This window comes from Leptopilina boulardi, unplaced genomic scaffold (genome assembly GCF_019393585.1).
Source record: "Leptopilina boulardi isolate dan_hultmark-lab unplaced genomic scaffold, ZJU_Lbou_2.1 LbouV2_222, whole genome shotgun sequence".
Classification (NCBI taxonomy): domain Eukaryota; kingdom Metazoa; phylum Arthropoda; class Insecta; order Hymenoptera; family Figitidae; genus Leptopilina; species Leptopilina boulardi.
In genome coordinates this window covers 602,826-621,744 of record NW_026137777.1, presented here as the reverse complement: position 1 = coordinate 621,744, position 18,919 = coordinate 602,826, and the positions used below count along the sequence as shown (strand labels likewise).

The window sequence follows — 18,919 nt, the reverse complement described above, 5'->3', positions numbered from 1 at the left end:
TTTTCACTGTTAAAAATTGTTTTTTATAAGTGTAAACATATCAGTTTTTATTTGTTATACATTCAGTATGTTTGTTTACATTTAGAAGTATCAATTTCTAGCAATATGGTTAGGAAATTATTCAAAAATGTGAAAGTCAAATTAAATAAAATAAATATATTTAATAAATGAATGTATTCAATAAAATTTGCGTTTTTTTAATAGTACAATTAAAGACTTTTTTGTAATAATTTTGACAAATTTTAAAATAAGTACAAAACATAACCTGTTAATAAATGAAATATAGATGAATTAGAAAAAATAAATAAAGAAGAAAAATTATCAATCAAAAGAGAGCAACAAAGAAAAAAGCGTAAAGATGCTGTTGATGTACGAGCCAAATAATTACTTCGTAAAAAAAATACAATGATGAAAAGCGTCTTGAAAAAGAAAAAAATGATTTTGAGTCAAAAATGTAAGCTTATTTTATTATTATATTGCTATCCAGTTTTAAAAATATTAGAATTAAAATGAAGAATAATATTCGTTTATTTTAGCGATAAATCGGTTGAAAATTCCATTACTGATAATTTAAGTTTATCCTCGTCTCCAGAAATAAGTAATCAAACCAATTCTCTTCGTTCAATTTAAACACGTCTTTAGAAATCAGTGCTCAAAGCAATGATGTACTTCCGCTTCCTTCAACTGCTAATCAAATACCACCCGATGATTCGATAAATTTAAATAATAAAAATTATGACGAAATGGGTAAAATGTACAATGCAAAAGATATTCAGCGTCTCCAAAAAACCATACGGTTAACACGAGATAGAAAGGAACAATTACGCAGGGAAAATAAAAAATTAGTTAACATCATTAATGTCAAAAATTCAGTTATTAGTAAATGGAAAATGAAATATTATCGATTGGCAAATAGAAACAAAGATAACTTTTTGGAAAAAGTAAAAAAAATTGAACGCAAAGGATCTAGTGCAATTAGAAAAAAATTGTTATATGCTGAGGCTCTTAATCAACAGTTGATAGAAAAAAAGAAAAGCTTAACAACTGAGAAGTCAAAATCAATTTTTTCACAATGTCTTGCGGGGAAAATAGTTAAAAAGTACAAATGCATGAAGGACATGAAGCACTTAATTTCTATGACGACACAAAAGAAATACAGCGAATCGAAAACATTAAAATTAGAAAAGTCTCGTGACAAAAAAATTGCAATTAAAAATGAAATATTACAAAAAGTTAGAAAATTTTTAGAGAAAGATCAAAACTCGGCTATCGCTCCTGGAGTTAAAGACACAATTACGAAGGGAGAAACAACTAAAAAGAAAAGATTTTTACTGGACACGATGGATAATTTGTTGCAAAAATTTAACTCAGAGGGATCTTTCAAACTTTCCAGAGGATCATTTTATAATGCAAAACCTTTTTGGATTGTCAATCGAAAAGTTACCGGCCGTGATACCTGTTTATGTAAAATTCACACCAACATGATTTTTTTGCTCCAAAGATTGGAGGCTGCAAATCTACTTTCCAGCTCATCTACGCAGTCATTTGTAAAATCATTTGTTTGCGACGTTGAAGACAAAAAGTGTTATTACAGAGAATGCGAAAAATGTAAAGTTAAAAAAATAATAACCGAAAAAAATTTAGATCCAACTTGGTACTACAAATGGTAAACCAAAAAAGTTAGTAGATTAAGAGCAAAGGGCCTTAATTACGATGTAAAAGTAACTTCTAAAGAGAAGATATTTTGTAACGTGGACGAATTAGTTAAAGAAACTAACGCATCGATTCCGCAATATTTTCAATATGTCTATATCACAGATCATCAGTATAAAGCGACCGAAAACATCCTTACGAATCTAAAGCAAAATGAAATTTATATTGTGATAGACTTTTCTCAAAATTACATTTGAAAATATTCTGACGAAATTCACAGTGCTCATTTTGGTGCGTCCAAAAAGCAAATATCTTTTTACACTGGTGCTTTCTATTACAAAAATGAATCATCTGGAGAAGTGTTATGCCATTCATTTTGTACCATTTCTGAATCTCTTCGCCACGACGCTGCGTCTATCTAGGCACATCTAGATCCAATATTAAAGCTGATTAAAGAAACTGTACTAAATTTTTCTGCACTGCATTACCAAAGCGATGGTCCTTCCACCCAATATAAAAACAAAACAAACTTTTATTTATTTAGACGATGTTGTGAAGAATTGAAATTAAAGTATGCGACATGGAATTTCACTTCCCCTGGGCACGGAAAGAGCACTGCCGATGGAACTGGAGGAACGGCAAAAGGTTTATGCGACTGAGCAGTTGCACAGGGTAAAGATGTTATCAGCGCTCAATCGATGATCGATATAATAAACTCATCTTCCGAGAAGATTAAAGCTTTTTTGGTACTCGAAAGTGAAATTGTTAAAATGGATTCGATTGTGAAGTTGCAACTACAGACTGTTCCGAATACGCAAAAGATTTTTCAACTCATTTGGACACAGCAAAATTCAAAAACGCTTTATTCAAAACACTTAAGTTGTTCGTATTGTTTATTTAATGGTTTATACAACCAACCATGTATTCATTTTCTTTTGCATCCCAATAAGTGGTCCTTCGAAGAGAAGAAAACAGTTCCTGCTACAAAAAGAAAAACTGTTTGTAAAGTGGTGGAAACCAAGAGCCCAACTGGCTCCAAAAATAAGAAAAATGCAAATAAAAAAGGAAGAGTGGAAAGTAAGAGCCCAACTGGCCCCAAAAAGAAGAAAAATGCGAATAAAAAAGGAAAAGTGGAAACTAAGAGCCCAACTGGCCCCAAAAATAAGAAAAATGAGAATAAAAAAGGAAGAGTGGAAACTAAGAACCCAACTGGCGCCAAGAATAAGAAAAACACGACTGAAAAAATGCAAGTTTCAATACAAATATGCAATTTCCTTTATAAACCAGTATTTCTTTACATAAAAAATTTGTCAAAAATATATTTAAAAAAAATGTTGTGAAAGAAGGAAAACAATAATAATTGAAAATTATATATAAATGAATTGAAAAAGGTGTATCAGAAAATTCCATTCCTAACCTTTCTTTTAAAACGAAATGATCACTTTATGTTGAAAGGAAAGTTACATTTATAATAATGCTTATATTATTTGTAGAAAACCATCTGTACTTACTATTAAAAACGATTCCAGAATCAAATTGTTAAATAAATATAACAAAACATTCAACAATAATACGATAACAAACAAACACGAGCCGCGCTGCGTACATATGCGTGTCTTTTTTTTCAGTGTATCAATAAATTTATTAGAATATTATTATATATTAAATAATAATAATGAAAATTATGTTTATATAATTAATATTTAATAGAATTGAAACGAAGCTGAAGTACGCAACGTTTATCAACAAAAACATTTTTTTAAAAAAGTTGAATATTACGTCTAAATTACATATATTTAACATAAGCGGAATATTAATCTGAAAAATGCTTTAAATATTCCGCCTATAATAAATATATGTAATTTAGGCTTAATATACAACTTTAAAAAAAATTTGTTGATAAACGTTGTGTACTTCAGCTTCGTGAATTGAATTTGGAATTTTAAAGAAACTAATTCCGAAATTTGGAAACACAATTATACAACTTTAGCAAAAATGAGAAAAGAATTGTCAAAATTTGACACGTCATAACATTGTCATTAATTTTATACCTAAAGGTATAAAAAGTTTGAAGTAAATAAAATAAATTATATAATAATAAGAGGCTTGGTCTGTCCTTCTGTCTTAAATTGAAGTTGGTCTTTACTGATTTCACGTGTTTCCCCTATTGAAAATTCCTGCGCCGTTTCCTAAGGCGGATACGACATCGGAACCTACGCTGTTTTTGGCTTCAGATTCGACATGGGATCCGTAGCCGGGATTTGGGATCGTGTTCAGCGTCGGATCCAGTGCGGTTGAGAGCTATGATGGTCAACCCTATTGAAAAACCAAATACAAGATCGTGTACAAGTTCTAATACAAGAACTTGTTCCAAATTCTGGTGCGGAAATTGTACAAGATCTTGTACATGTTCTTACCAGAACAGGTACAAGTTCAGCTGATGAACATGTACATTGTCTTGTACAAGATCTTGTACAGGGATTTTCAATAGGGAACAGTTCGAGTCTCTGAGTCAACGCGTCGGGAGAATTTTTTTTTATTTATATTATTGACGTCAAATAAAAACAAAATGTAACGAAATCTAATTTTATTATAATAATTTGAGGTAAATTTATATTTTTTGTAACAGAGATCTAGATTTGTTACATATGTGTAACCGGGAACTCATTTATAAATGCTCTTTTAAAACTTAATAATTTATTGGATTATAAAATTAACATTAAAAATTGTTTAATAAACAAAATTAAATTTTTAAAATCTTTATCCAACATCGAATCCGACGCCGGAAACGATCCCAAATCCCGGCTACGGATCCGAAGCCGAAAACGGCATAGGTTCCGATGTCATATCCGCTTTAGGAAACAGCGCCGGAATTGTCAATAGGGAAAAGAAGGGGTTTTAAACTATAAAAACAAATTTTATTCCTTATTTATTATGGATTATCTTGCTGTCATGGCCGCCTGAAAATACCTCTACTTGTGATTGGCGGACACGATATCTCTAATTCAAGTCATCGAACAATGAAATTTTCGATATTTTCTTTAAAAGTAAGCTCGTCGCTATCGTCGGAACTACAATCAACTATTTTCGATGAAAAAAAAACAAAATGGCCGACTTTTTTTCGTTTTTTCAACTTAAATATGATGTCCGGCAGGTCAAAAAACGTTGTTTTGAGAAAAAGCGAATTTACGAAAACGTCCTTTTTCAAGAAAATACCCCCTTACACGATAAGATACATTATATATATATATGCTTTTGTATACATATATATATATTTATATAAAAGCATACATTCTACTTGCGAAGAGTACGCTTCATGAGCGCGTGACTTTTACATTGAACCCCGTTTTTCAATATGTTACCGAAGTTTCCAACCAAAATAACAGTTTCCATAGAATTTCTACATTTTCCGACGGGTTAACTCTGAGCTTCGAACCCTCTACCATCATAGCTCTCAACCGCACTGGGAGCCATTGGTAAGACATTTTAATTTAGAATGACATGGACATGAACTTAAATTTCAATCAAGTGAAGTCTGCATACATTCCAATTTTTTCGAAAATAAATTAAGTAACAATGTTGATATAATAAATTTTATTAACAAACTAATGTAATTTATATAATGCTAATACTTAATCAGCACTCAATTTTTTACCAGAATTTTTTTAAGTATATAGAAATATTTCCATATAATATAAATAAATAGATCAGGTCTCATATATATTGATTAATATTATTAAAATTCTATGTTAGAGATTATTCAAGTATAAAAATAATTTCCCGGTAAGAGGCGAATAATTGAAAATTTCCAATTTTACATATTGAAAAAATTTTAGATTTACAATATAAAAAAAAAATATTTAGATACTTCAGTTATTTTAAATAGGTATGACTAAACAATAAATATTAACATAAATTATTTTAACATCAAGAACTTTTTCTATTCCTTCTCATTCGCAGTAGTTTGCAAGACATAAAAACCTAATTTATTATCTAATTTTTCAATTCCTCTGAAAACGCTTCTATTCTTCTGACGCTGTCAATTGAAAGGAATAGAGATACTTAATTTATTCTACGAATTTTCCATTCCTCTGAATACGCTTCGGAAATTCTATTGCTGTCAATTGAAAGGAATAGACATTTATAAATTACGCATCAAACATTTAATTTTTTTTAATTCTCTTCCAAAAGTTTTAAAATAAAAAAATTTGCGCATTCAGAAGAATAAGAAGTCTGAATTCTTTTCTATTTATTTATTTCTGTCAGGAATAGAGAAGAATTCATTTCATTGATATTTTGTTGCTCATTGGGGAATAGGGTTGTGTCGGAAATTCGCCTATTCAAAAGAATTAAAAATTCTCGTTTTAAGCTCAATTTCTGTAAACTGTCAATTCTTCTCTATTCCTTGCTTTTTACCGGGCAGGCGCTGTAGTGGGGACATCTAATTTGTGTGAGTGAACGTTGGTGTGATGACGAGATGGGAAACTTATCAGATTTGTACTGTATATGATATATATATATTTGTTACTTATTAATCTTAATTTATATGTATTTACAGAGTAAAGTTTGGAGTACCTCTAAACGAAGTATGTAAGAATGACATTCCAGGACCCTTATTGGTAAAAATTTTATTAATCGCTAAGACGCTTAGGAAAACGTAAGATGGAAACTGAATGACTTATGTAAGGAAATGTAGGGCATGTGTGCTAAATGTATGTTTATTGATGTGTACATTTTTACACATTCAGTTGCTATAATTTTTGTTTGTTAAAACTTTAAAAGTCTAACACAAACATGCTACACATTTTTATAGTAGTTACTTTTTTTATCATAAGTAAGATTAGATTTTACAAATATATTTCTCTTTCTAAACTTAAGGGGTTACGCCACTCTGAACGCAAAATTTTTTTACGGTTTTAATAGATTTTTTTTACGAAACTGTTAAAGATATAACTTTTTAATGTACTAAATCGATTTTTTTGTATTGCATAATATCAAAAGTACATACTCTCGAGAATGTTCAGTTCTTTATACATACAATAGCTAGTGCGTGAACGAAGGAATTTAGATTTAAACCAAAATTAATATTTCTTTTGCTCAAAAAACCAAATTTGAAAGCCCTAAAATCACGATTTTTGAGGAAAAATCATTGCCATTTCTAGAAATTTTTTTTTTCAAAATTCTTCGTTCACGCACGAGGTAATATAATATACCCAGATAGCACCACTTTTTCCAAGAAGTTTCTATTGGAAAGTTCGCATGTTTCCAGTGGAAATTTCCTGCAAGTTATAAATGTCCTCACTGTATAAAGTTCACGGAGTAAACTTCTTGGAAGTTTCCCAAAAAATTTATCGTCTTTTTTAGAAAATTTTTTTTAATTGAAAAAAATTTTAAATAGAAAAATTTAAGGTAATATAATCGTCTTCCTTACATCAAGACAAATCGATTGGTATATATAAAGTATAGATTTGATTGAAATTTAAAGAATTAATGAAAGTTAAAGAATCAAAAATTTACATTTTAGCTAAAAAATGTTCTGTTTATTAAAATTCAAGTTTATATATGAAATAATTTTATTCCCTGCATTAAAACGAATCGATTGGTATATATAAAATATAGATTTGATTTAAATTTTAAGAATTACTAAAAATTGAAAAACCTCTTGCAGGTGATCTGTGGTTAATTTTAATTTAATTTAATTTTAAGACTGTAAATTAAGCTCCAAAACCTCTTGTCCCCATTAACCCCCTGTGTCCATTTACCTCAACTGACCCTAATTATTATTTTTTTTCATTATTATTATTATTATTATTATTTACATTGTAATTAATTATAATATTAATATTAAAATAATAAATATTATTTTTATGCATACACTGAGAAAAAATTGGACGAACAGTTGCCTTGCTACTATCCGCGAGAAAATTCAAGGCCCCTGAAAAATGACACTTTTTACTTTAAATAAGTCTGTCAAAAAAATTGATAGAAAAAAATGAAAACAATGTTTGGAAAGCTTGAAAACTCAAAAGCTTGTATACTGAAGGTCGTTTCTTAAAAAAATTTTTTCTTCCTAACATACGCAAAAATAAAGCAAAATGCACCCAATATTTGGCCACTTTGAAAATTAACTGAATTTGTATGACACTTTTATATGAAAATCTTTGTTGAAAAAATTTGAAAAATGTATTAATTATTCCTTAAATCCATGGGAATAAAGTTGTTTTTGAATTTTTAAAAAATATTAATAATTATTGTTTTTATTATGAAAAAAAGAAGATCATGTTATCTCTGGATCTATTGGGCCAATTTTAATGAATCGAATTTCTCAGCATAAATATTGAACCCAGTAATTAATTCTGTTTATTTAAAAAAGTGTAATTATCGTTATTCTTATGATTTTGATCATTTCTTTGGACAGTTTTTTTTCAAGGAACAGGTGAAAAAGGGTAGCGGCATGCCATTTTTTCTTGAATGGAACTGCTAAGCCTGCCATAAATTAGATCCCATCCAACTCCTTCGCCTGGACTCAGAATTTTTTTCACGAAAAATTATCTGGGCTCACGGTTGGCCTGAACTAAATTTTATTCAAACTTTCAGTAACTCTAAATTTTTTTGTTGATTCTGAATTTATATTTTTTTAGCATTATTTTAAGACAAAAAAGAAAAAAATCGGCGGAGGGCTTTTTGAAATATACCATTTAAAAAAAAAAAATTTTTTTACTAAAAACTAAGTTACAGATTTATTTGAGTTGACTCGTTTTGTTTGTATTTTTTTTAAGCAGTCTAATAAATGTTAAGGTATTTAAAGGATAAGTAGGATTTCATAGCTGCAAAAGGTTTTTAATTTGACAAACAATGTACCGTTGACAAAAAAATATTTTATCGAACTAAATATTTGAAATATAATTTGTAATAAATCTGTAATAAAAATTACAATATTTTTTATACACATTTTAACGATTTATAAATGAAGTTAAATTTTAAAAATGTTTATGCAAAATATATAAACATGTAGCTTCAGATGTGCAGTGTGTCAGTATAATAGTTCGCACATCTGAAGCTACATGTTTATATATTTTGCATAAACATTTTTAAAATTTAACTTCATTTATAAATCGTTAAAATGTGTATAAAAAATATTGTAATTTTTATTACAGATTTATTACAAATTATATTTCAAATATTTAGTTCGATAAAATATTTTTTTGTCAACGGTACATTGTTTGTCAAATTAAAAACCTTTTGCAGCTATGAAATCCTACTTATCCTTTAAATACCTTAACATTTATTAGACTGCTTAAAAAAAATACAAACAAAACGAGTCAACTCAAATAAATCTGTAACTTAGTTTTTAGTAAAAAAATTTTTTTTTTTTAAATGGTATATTTCAAAAAGCCCTCCGCCGATTTTTTTCTTTTTTGTCTTAAAATAATGCTAAAAAAATATAAATTCAGAATCAACAAAAAAATTTAGAGTTACTGAAAGTTTGAATAAAATTTAGTTCAGGCCAACCGTGGGCTGTATATATATGGCCATGAAGGCCCCAAAACGAATAATTTGTACATCACGTATAAATGACATCTTTTTTTACAGACAACGTTTTTTTTTATTTAAAATAAATAAATTTTTTTTATAAACACAAATAATTGAATTTCTATAAATTATGCATTATTTATTAATTAAAAACTCCCTTTATTATAAATATGAAATATTTTTTTTAACTTTTTTAAATAATTAAAATTTCCAAAATAATTGGTACTTATAAAATATAAATAAATAAATTTATTACATTAGCAATAAAAAAATTTTTCTGTTAAAAATATCTATTGAAAAATATTTGATTATTTAAAAAAATTGATTTTCACATTACTATTATTTTATAATCAAATTACATTTATTATTTAAAAAATTAAATAATTATTAAATAAATAATTAAATTATTATAATTATATAAAATATTATATATATTAAATAATTATAATTTTAATTAAATAATTATTTATATTTTTAAAAAATTTATATAAATAAAGGTTTTATGGTGAGGATTTAAATAAAAAAATGTTTCAGTTCCATTATACAGAGGAAAAAATCTTCTCTAAAAAGACAGATTAATTAAAGATTAATAACATTAATTTTTTATTTAAGTTAATTTCAACAGTGCATACATAAATGGATTTGAAGAGAAAATTGAATTCAATCATTATTTTTTCAGCATATTTATGGAAAAAATTAGGAAAGAGATTAATTTTAAAAAAGTCCAAGTTAGTTTTAAAATTTACAAAAAGTAAACAATACTAATTATATAAACAAACACAAAAAATTTTATATATCGTCTGGATCACTACTTTCATCCGAAGAATCATCTTCATTCAACGATATAATAAACGGTTCAATTTCTCGTTCAATGTGATTGCCTGCCAGTCTATAGGTTTTTTCTACTTCCTCAACATGTCGAACTGAATTTTCCCAAAGCGTTGGTGGCACCGAGTTCATAACACTTTTACACAGTTTATGCACGTCATTAATTTCAAATGGGCCACAGGCTGCCACAGCAGTTTTACTTCTTCGCCTCTTATTTCTTTTGTTATTTTTTCAAGTAAAAAACATTTGGGAAACCTGTATGGTTTGCTTATATGCAGAAGGTTTACTTTAGTTAAATCTGCAAATGAATCGGCTCCAGAAGGTATTGGCACACCCCTTTTTATTAGCCAATCAATTATTTTTTCTTTTAGCCAGGAAGATGTTGGATTGCGTTTTTCTGGATCCAGCATTGTATGGTAGGGCGCTCTGTCGATAACGATAGCTGAATTTGGTGGTAATTTATATAAAACTTCTCTAAACCATTCTTCAAAATGCTCCGCATTCATCTCATCGTGATAAACTTGACTTCCTTTTTTCCCGATGAAGCATTTCATACAGTCATCCAGGAATCCGTCTTTGCTTCCTATATGAAGAATTATCACTCTTTTTCCAGCACCAGAAGGACAAACAAAGCCCCCTCTATATCCGTTAATTTCTTGAACCCCAGAACGATAATGGTCGTAACTGCTTCTGTCTCTTTCTATAATTTTTTCTACCCAACCATATTGTAAATGATGATTCGCTCCACACCACGTTTCATCCGTATAGAAAATGTGAAAACCATTTTTTCTATATTGTTCTATCATGCGAAGAAATTCTGCTCTTTCCCCGGATGTTGAGGAACTTTCCATTAGAACAGAACGATTCTGCAATTTTCTGTAGCTAAAATTCATAGTTTTTAACAATTTTCTCAAAGTAAAGTCGCTTATATCAGGAAAATCTGAAACGTTAGTTTTTAAGTCACTCAATAACTTTGACACTGTTGGGTATTCTTTATTTAAATACGTATTAAAAATTTTACGTCTCACAATTCCTTGCAAATGTTCGTCAAACACAATAGGTTTTCTACCAGCATTAAAATTAAAAGGGTCTAGAACTGTACCACAATTTAATTTTTCCTCATGCATTATTCGTTTCACACTTCTTTCACTTATTTTTAAGCATTCGGCTGTCCTACGAACAACGTGTTTTACGTTTATTGGTTCTTTTTTATTTTTCTCTCTCTGAAAGAAATGTCTAACTCTACAAATAATTTTTTTTACATTTTTTGAAAATGGTTGCCTTTTTACAGAGTCATCACTATCAGTAGAATACTCAGATTCACTATCAGAAGTTTCCGACTGGTCATTTCTTTCGAAATTATTATTAATGTTATTGCAGAGACTATCATTATTTAAAAAAGCACAATTCACTTCACTATTTTCAAAATTTAAAGAAGCACCACTCAGTTCTATATTTTCAAAATTTAGACTGTCGAATTGAGCATTATCAATATTTAAATCTATTTCCATAAGATCATGAAAATGATTAGAGTTCATGTCATTAAAATTTGTGTCTTCTTTTAACAATTGAAAATGCCCATTTTCAGTTTGTCCAGTAAATAATAAATAAATTGTCCGACTAAGTACCACATTATCAGTTCTTAAAGGTATGATCAGTTGATTATTCGTTTCGATTTTTTTCACGATGACAATTTGAACATCGTATAAATAAGATGCAGCAATACATTCGACTTCGGTTGCAAATATACCATTATGTTTCATATATTCCGCATAATGTCTACGATTTCTTATTTCTAAGACGTTTTCAACTAACTGTTTAAATTTAATTATCGGGAAACCTTTCCCAACATTATTCCAATTCTCTGTTATAAAATTCACAATCTCTTTGCGAATTTCAGTGTGTTCTTTTCTTCCAAGTTCTGTTGCAATACATTTAAATAAGCAATCACCATCACCACCACAATCAACGATTGTATAAATTTTTTCGTCAACCACGATCATTTTTGAAAAAATTAAAGCTTTAAAACTGTGACAGCTGAAAACTCGAAATTCTAATACGTCTGAACTATACCGAGTTTCAGTTTGCACTGACAATTTTTACCACGCCATCTGTCAAATAGTGAAAATTTCATATTTTAAGTAGTAAATTTACAAATTTGCTTCAAAAAAATTTTCTAATTTTATTACTTAATACCCTTAAACTTATTGCAATAATACTTGGGACCTAGGAATTACAGCGCGAGAGTCTGCGCTAATAGGCATCTTTATCAGAGGGTTTTACAACATAATTTTACAACTTTTATAACCTTGCTATAACTTAAAAACGAGAAAATATACAAAATATGTTCTGTTTATGATTCAAAATAGATACTATTTAAACGTAAACGTAAACATTATTTGTAATAAAAAATTTCTTAAATAGATTTACACACAAATTTACTTCACAAAACTTATATAAAAACTTATAAAAAAATTTATTTATTTATTTTAAATAAAAAAAAACGTTGTCTGTAAAAAAAGATGTCATTTATACGTGATGTACAAATTATTCGTTTTGGGGCCTTCATGGCCATATATATACAGCCCTGATAATTTTTCGTGAAAAAAATTCTGAGTCCAGGCGAAGGAGTTGGATGGGATCTAATTTATGGCAGGCTTAGCAGTTCCATGTTAACTTCTTCCATATTAATATAAATACATAAATTTTAAAAATAAAATATCAATTTTAATATATTAATATCTATATCAAAATACTAATGTTAAATAATAATTAAAACATTTTAATAAATCAATTTAAATAGTTTATTTCATTTTTTTTCATTTATATTTAGAAAAAGTAAACATTCAATTTGTAGGTTAGCGGTATACATAAAAGTCTGTGATGTTTATGTATAGAATAGTTCGGTGTACTAGTTATATATTATATACTTTCATATGAAAAGATCACGTAAATGGAAAAAGTTATTTTGGCTTAAAAACAAATCCATAATCATTTATAACTTATCACAAAAACACATTATTCGACGAAACACGCGTATAAATATATATGTATGCCGCAGTACATTGTATAGGAAATTTGGAAACTAGAAACTGAAGCGCGACATCTATGCCAATAATAGGGTAAGCATGTGAGCGACACCTTTGGGCCTAAATTTGCACCACCAAAGTCGAACGGTTCTCCTAAATTGGGAGACACATTCGCCCAAAACGAAAGTGAGTGGTTCGCCTACTTTTAACCCAACGGTTGAACATAAAAAGCCAACCTCTCGCCCAACGTTTTTTCAGTGTATAAACTGTATTTATAGTTTAAATCAATTTTGAGGGAAATTTCCTTGTAATTTCCTAACAAATTAAGAAATAACATTCCTGGAAGTATACACTTTAATATTGCAAAACATTTCTAGTGCAATTTTCCAACAAATTTATATCGGAAACTTCCAAGAAGTTTACTCCGTGAACTTTATACAGTGAGGACATTTATAACTTGCAGGAAGTTTCCCCTGGACACATGCGAACTTTCCAATGGAAACTTCCTGAAAACTTCTTGGAAAAAGTGGTGCTATCTAAGCAGTTACGAAATTTCCATTGTTTATTAATTTTAGTTAAACTCTGTCTAACTTATCGCAGTCACTGCAAGCAGATATCTCGACTCTAGGTTTAAGCAACAGTTCGGTTGGCTTTTTGCTTAAATTGAGAGCGAAAAATTCAGGGAATCGAGTCCACTCCTGCTAGTGTCCGAGTATCTTTCCCCTAATGGTATAAAGTACATGTATTTAAGTTTTAAAAAAAGCAAAGAACATTAAAAAAATTTTAAATGTCGGAGATATGTGGATTCTTGTGTGACCATACTTTTGGCTTCTTTGATTTTTTTAAAACTTAAATACATGTACTTTATGCCTTTAGTGCATGAAAAAGTTATATCTTTAACAGTTTCGTAAAAAAATTTCCATTCAAACCAGATAATTTTTTTACGTTCAGGACGGCGTAACCCCTTATAAGAAATCAAGAGTGATTAATATTATTAGAGATAATTCGGTTGTTAAATTAGCAAATTAAATTACACATATCCATATCCACGGTTAAAAATCTCAAAACATATTCTTATTGATGGGGCATTATTCATAAACTCTATCAAATAAAAAGAAATTGAAATATTGACTTAATATTATGTATGTAAATCTTGTCCTAATAAATACTAGTTGCCATATAAATTACCTAATTTATAGGACGTTCGATTTATCCGTGTAGTTTTGACTTTTGGATTTTGTATGGCTTTTGCTAGAAAAAAAGAAAGTTTATTAACAATTCTGAAAGGATTTTTTGTATATTTGTTTACATATTCTTTTCTATTTTCTAATGAAATTTTCTACGCAAAAAGTTTGCAAAATAAATTGTTTATTGTAATTATGTTCAAATTCAGCATTTTTAATTTTTGTAATAGGTCCCAAAATGTCCAACAAATTCTGGTCGACAAATTTTTATGAAACTTAGTATTTTGAGGGTTTTTGGGGTCTCTGAATTAAAAAAAAATTTCGTGATATTTACTTGTTTTTCAATTGTTTATTAGTTAAAAATAATAAATAATTATTTAATTATTAATTAACCAAACATCATTGATACCTGTAGTGTGCAAATAATGATATAAAAGAATTTATTTTACAATTTAAAAAGAAAATTTCATTTATTTTGTGTTAAGATGATCAGGAAACAACGTATGTGCCACTGACAGTTTGGGCCTCTAATTTCTCACGACACAGCACGGTGGTCTAGAAGCAGTCACAGGTATGACAAAACTGGGTATCAATATCCCGGAAAAAACTTTCGAATTTAGATCAATAATGAATGTTAAGTTGAATTCTGCATAAACAAAATCCTGTAATCATATGAAGTTAGTCGTTTTTCAATAGATTCAACGTTTGACATTTTTAATTTGTCAATATAACCTTTGCTTTCAACTGCAACTATCTTTCAAAGTAACTAAATCTGTTTCTATTACTTTATTAATGTTTTATTTATGATGATATCTTGAGAATAGGGGGCTCTAGGATTTTGGTCTGAACGAATTTTTAAACTAGAAATAGTCACGAACAAAACCCACTTTGTACTTTTTATACCCAGTTTTGTCATACCTGTGACTGCTTCTAGACCACGGTGCTGTGTCGTGAGAAATTAGAGGCCCAAACTGTTAGTGGCACATACGTTGATTCCTGATCATCTTAACACAAAATAAATGAAATTTTCTTTTTAAATTGTAAAATAAATTCTTTTATATCATTATTTGCACACTACAGGTATCAATGATGTTTGGTTTATTAATAATTAAATAATTATTTATTATATTTAACTAATAAACAACTGAAAAACAAGTAAATATCACGAAATTTTTTTTTAATTCAGAGACCCCAAAAACCCTCAAAATACTAAGTTTCATAAAAATTTGTCGACTAGAATTTGTTGGACATTTTGGGACCTATTACAAAAATTAAAAATGCTGAATTTGAACATAATTACAATAAACAATTTATTTTGCAAACTTTTTGCGTAGAAAATTTCATTAGAAAATAGAAAAATGAAATAATGAGAATTTTTTTGATATTTAATTTTAATCAAAAAAATGTCAACAATAAAAGTTGATTGGTTTGACCTAAACTATAAGACCGCATAGTTGAATTTTAAAAATTTTTTTAAATTGAAATTTCAATATTTTGAAAATGTTGCAGATTTGGCATTTTTTGATGAAAATGGCTGGCTAATGAACTTGACCTGTATTTTGATAATAACTTTGTGTATGCGAAATTGCAAGTCGATCCGATTCGATTTACAAAAGTAATTGTGCCAACAACATTTTGTGTCTACAGACAGACATACAGACACAATCGCCGGACCATGATTTTTCGATTTAGAGCACTCAAAAAGTGGAAAAAATTTTTTTATCAAGCTTTTTTGATGCTCTTTAAATTGGTAATATGCATTTATGAAAAAAAAATTTTTGACCAAAAAAATTTAAACTCAAAAATAAATTTGACTTTTTCGGGGTAAACGGTACGATTTTTTATCTTTTTTTAATCGAAAGCTGAGATTGTTTCCTACAAAAATATATAGTTGAAAAAATAAGACAAGAATGTTTAGATATTGATAATTTTTTTTTGGAGTGGGAGGTGAAATGATTTATTCACTGCCTAATCATTGGACTGTATGAGACTGTAGCGATCCTGTTTGCAGTTTTGTTAGATAGAAATTTACCTCTCCTTGTTTCCGTTTATACAAGAGTTCTAGATTTTCGATTAATTTGGCTGTCCATCTGCCTTTTTTGCTGATATTCCATCTGTTCTGCCATTGCTGTATGGATGTATTTCGAACTTCTTCTTTTATCATGCTTATGTTATTATGACCCTACTTTAGATAAATAGATTTACGTTCCTGTGCCACTAAATCAATAGGGATAACTCTAGCAATGATCAATGCTGCATCCTCAGAAACTGTTCTATAACAACACGTTATTCTCATAGCTCCTTGTATTTGGACATCCAACATGGGTTTCCGCATTATCTCCGTCTTGAGCGCATCCGCGAAAATTTCTGCTCCGTATAACATAATGGATTCAGATACTGAAGGTAATATCTTTCTTTTATTCGGTTTTGGGCCTCTTACATTTGCCATGCGTCTGCACAGATTAGTGATCGTTTCTGAAGCTTTGATTGCTGCGCTTCTTATCTGTTCTGCAAATGTCAATTTCGTATCGATCTTAATGCCAAGGTATGTAGTTTCATTTTGTACCTAAATGCTTTCAGATCCTATTTGTATTGGGATATGTGTATCTATTCTCCTTGTTGTCAGGATTGTCATCTCTGATTTATTTGGGCTTTATATTCATCTGATCGGCATAATCTTTCTTCTAAATCATCTTTTTTCACTCGTTGTGCTTTTCTTCTTAGGTATAAACATTTAGTTCTGAGTTCAGCGATTTCCTGAGACCACCAGTAGACCGCTTTTTTGGTTCCCTTTATCAACATATCACATGCAGATTTTAATAAGTTCATGCTGGATTTAACTGTACTTTCTGCTTTAGCGTTCTGCTCAGCTTCTTTGGTTATTGCGTATGATCCGAGGGCTATAACTACACTTAAACACTCAGAGTTCAGTTTTGTAGCATTCCATTTTGCTGTTTTGGATAGCTTAGCTTCTGTTTCAGTTAAAAAAATGGGACAATCGAGGGTTCCGTACACGAATAGAACTTATTTGGTATAAATACAAATGTTTAATAAATATAAGTTTTGTATATCAAATAATGTAAGTGATACAAAAAGGAACAATTGTGTAAAAAATTTTTAGAAAATTGTTCCTCTTCGTAGCACTTACATTATTGGATATACAAAACTTATATTTATTAAACATTTGTATTTATACCAAATAAGTTCGTTTCGTGTACGGAACCCTCTATTTCAGTGCGAGTCCGATTTTATTTTCAATTGAAAAAAATATTTTTTTTAAATGTGAAAAAAATTTCGAATTAAAAAAGAAAGAAAAGGAGAAAGAGAAAAATAAATTAGAAAAAATTATATAGAACAGAGACACGAATAAAAGACTTATAGGAAAAGTCCACTTTTTTCAAAAAAATTTCTTCTTCGAAAAAAAACTTAATTAAAACAACTTCTTTTCATGTTTGTTAAATTATTTCTATAATTTACACATAAAAATACGTAAAAATGAATAAATATGAAGCCCTTTAAATAAAATTTTCTTCGTTATTGGGAGGAAATTCATAATTTTTTCTAAAATTATCAGTCCAATCGTCTTGCTATATTTTGTGTAATCTACACTTAAAAATATGTTAAAATGTAAACATTTAAATCACTTCAGAAAAAAAATGTTTGTTTCTGGTGGAAAAATACATTTTTTCTCTAAAATTATCATTTTTCTTTAAAAATTTGATAAAAATTGATTATCAACTCCAATTGTGCTCACATTTTTTCCCCTGTAATTTTCATGCAAAAATACATTTATACAACAAATATAAACAGTCTGGGTTGAATATTGTATGCGCTCGTGAGTTTAAACCATTTTTTTTCTAAATTTTTCATTTTTCCTTGACAACGCTGTGTAAATCGATCAGAATCAAGTTCGTACCAAATTTGAGCTCTTTATGTCAAAAGATGTGGCCCTAAGGGGAGTGGGGTACATAATCATTTTTAGGTATTTTTCGCAAAAATTCACGGTTTTACCTTGACAACGCTATGATAATCAACTCCAATCATGCTCGCTATATTTTTTTTGTAATCTACACGCGAAAATGCATATGTTTACTAAATTTCATCCCTCCAGATAAATTCGTGTGGTCGCTAGGGGGGGGGGGGGGATGGTACACGATTTCAAAAGAACCGATATTAATAGGGTTCCGAACCGAGTACGGAAACCTAAAAAGAAAAAAAATCGTATCGTTTACCCCGAAAAAGTCAAATTTATTTTTGAGTATCTTTTTTTATCAAAATTTTTTTTTCAAAAATGCATATTACCAATAGACCTTTTCATTTAAGACCGGAACTTCGCGTGACGCCATGACACACGGCGCGAATTCAAATGTTTCGAACACTTTTGTGTCAGAATGTACGGTGTTAATACGATTTCGAATAAAATTCTGAATAAAAATGGTATTCCAGGAGCCAAATTAATGTTTGATCATGTTGAAAAAAATACCATATGTCAATTAAAATGATGGTTGAAGTGCCGGAATTAGTGTTTGAAGGGCAAAGAAGCTCAACTCGTTGACAGGTACATACATAGGTTATGTTTATCATGTGTAGTAAATGTGTTTTTTTACAATTAGTCATGGAATAATTCATGTGATTTTATTTTATTGATTTATTTTATTAAATTTTAAATTTAAGCCGCAGTAAGTATAAATT

At 28.9% G+C, this 18,919-nt stretch overlaps 1 protein-coding gene across 4 annotated transcripts in view; it reads left to right on the top strand.

The window, feature by feature from the left end:
- Positions 1-18,919, top strand: part of LOC127279688 (uncharacterized) — a 281,690-nt gene that overhangs the window by 41,540 nt on the left and 221,231 nt on the right. For 2 of the 4 annotated variants that reach the window (XM_051302214.1, XM_051302212.1), the window contains exon 2: positions 6,212-6,239. The exons of 1 other annotated variant lie outside the window; for it this stretch is intronic. In XM_051302214.1, the coding sequence (XP_051158171.1) occupies positions 6,212-6,239 (28 nt within the window). Of the gene's footprint in view, positions 1-6,211; positions 6,273-18,919 lie in introns of all 4 variants that reach the window. One more of the 4 variants, XM_051302213.1, reaches the window with a different exon arrangement.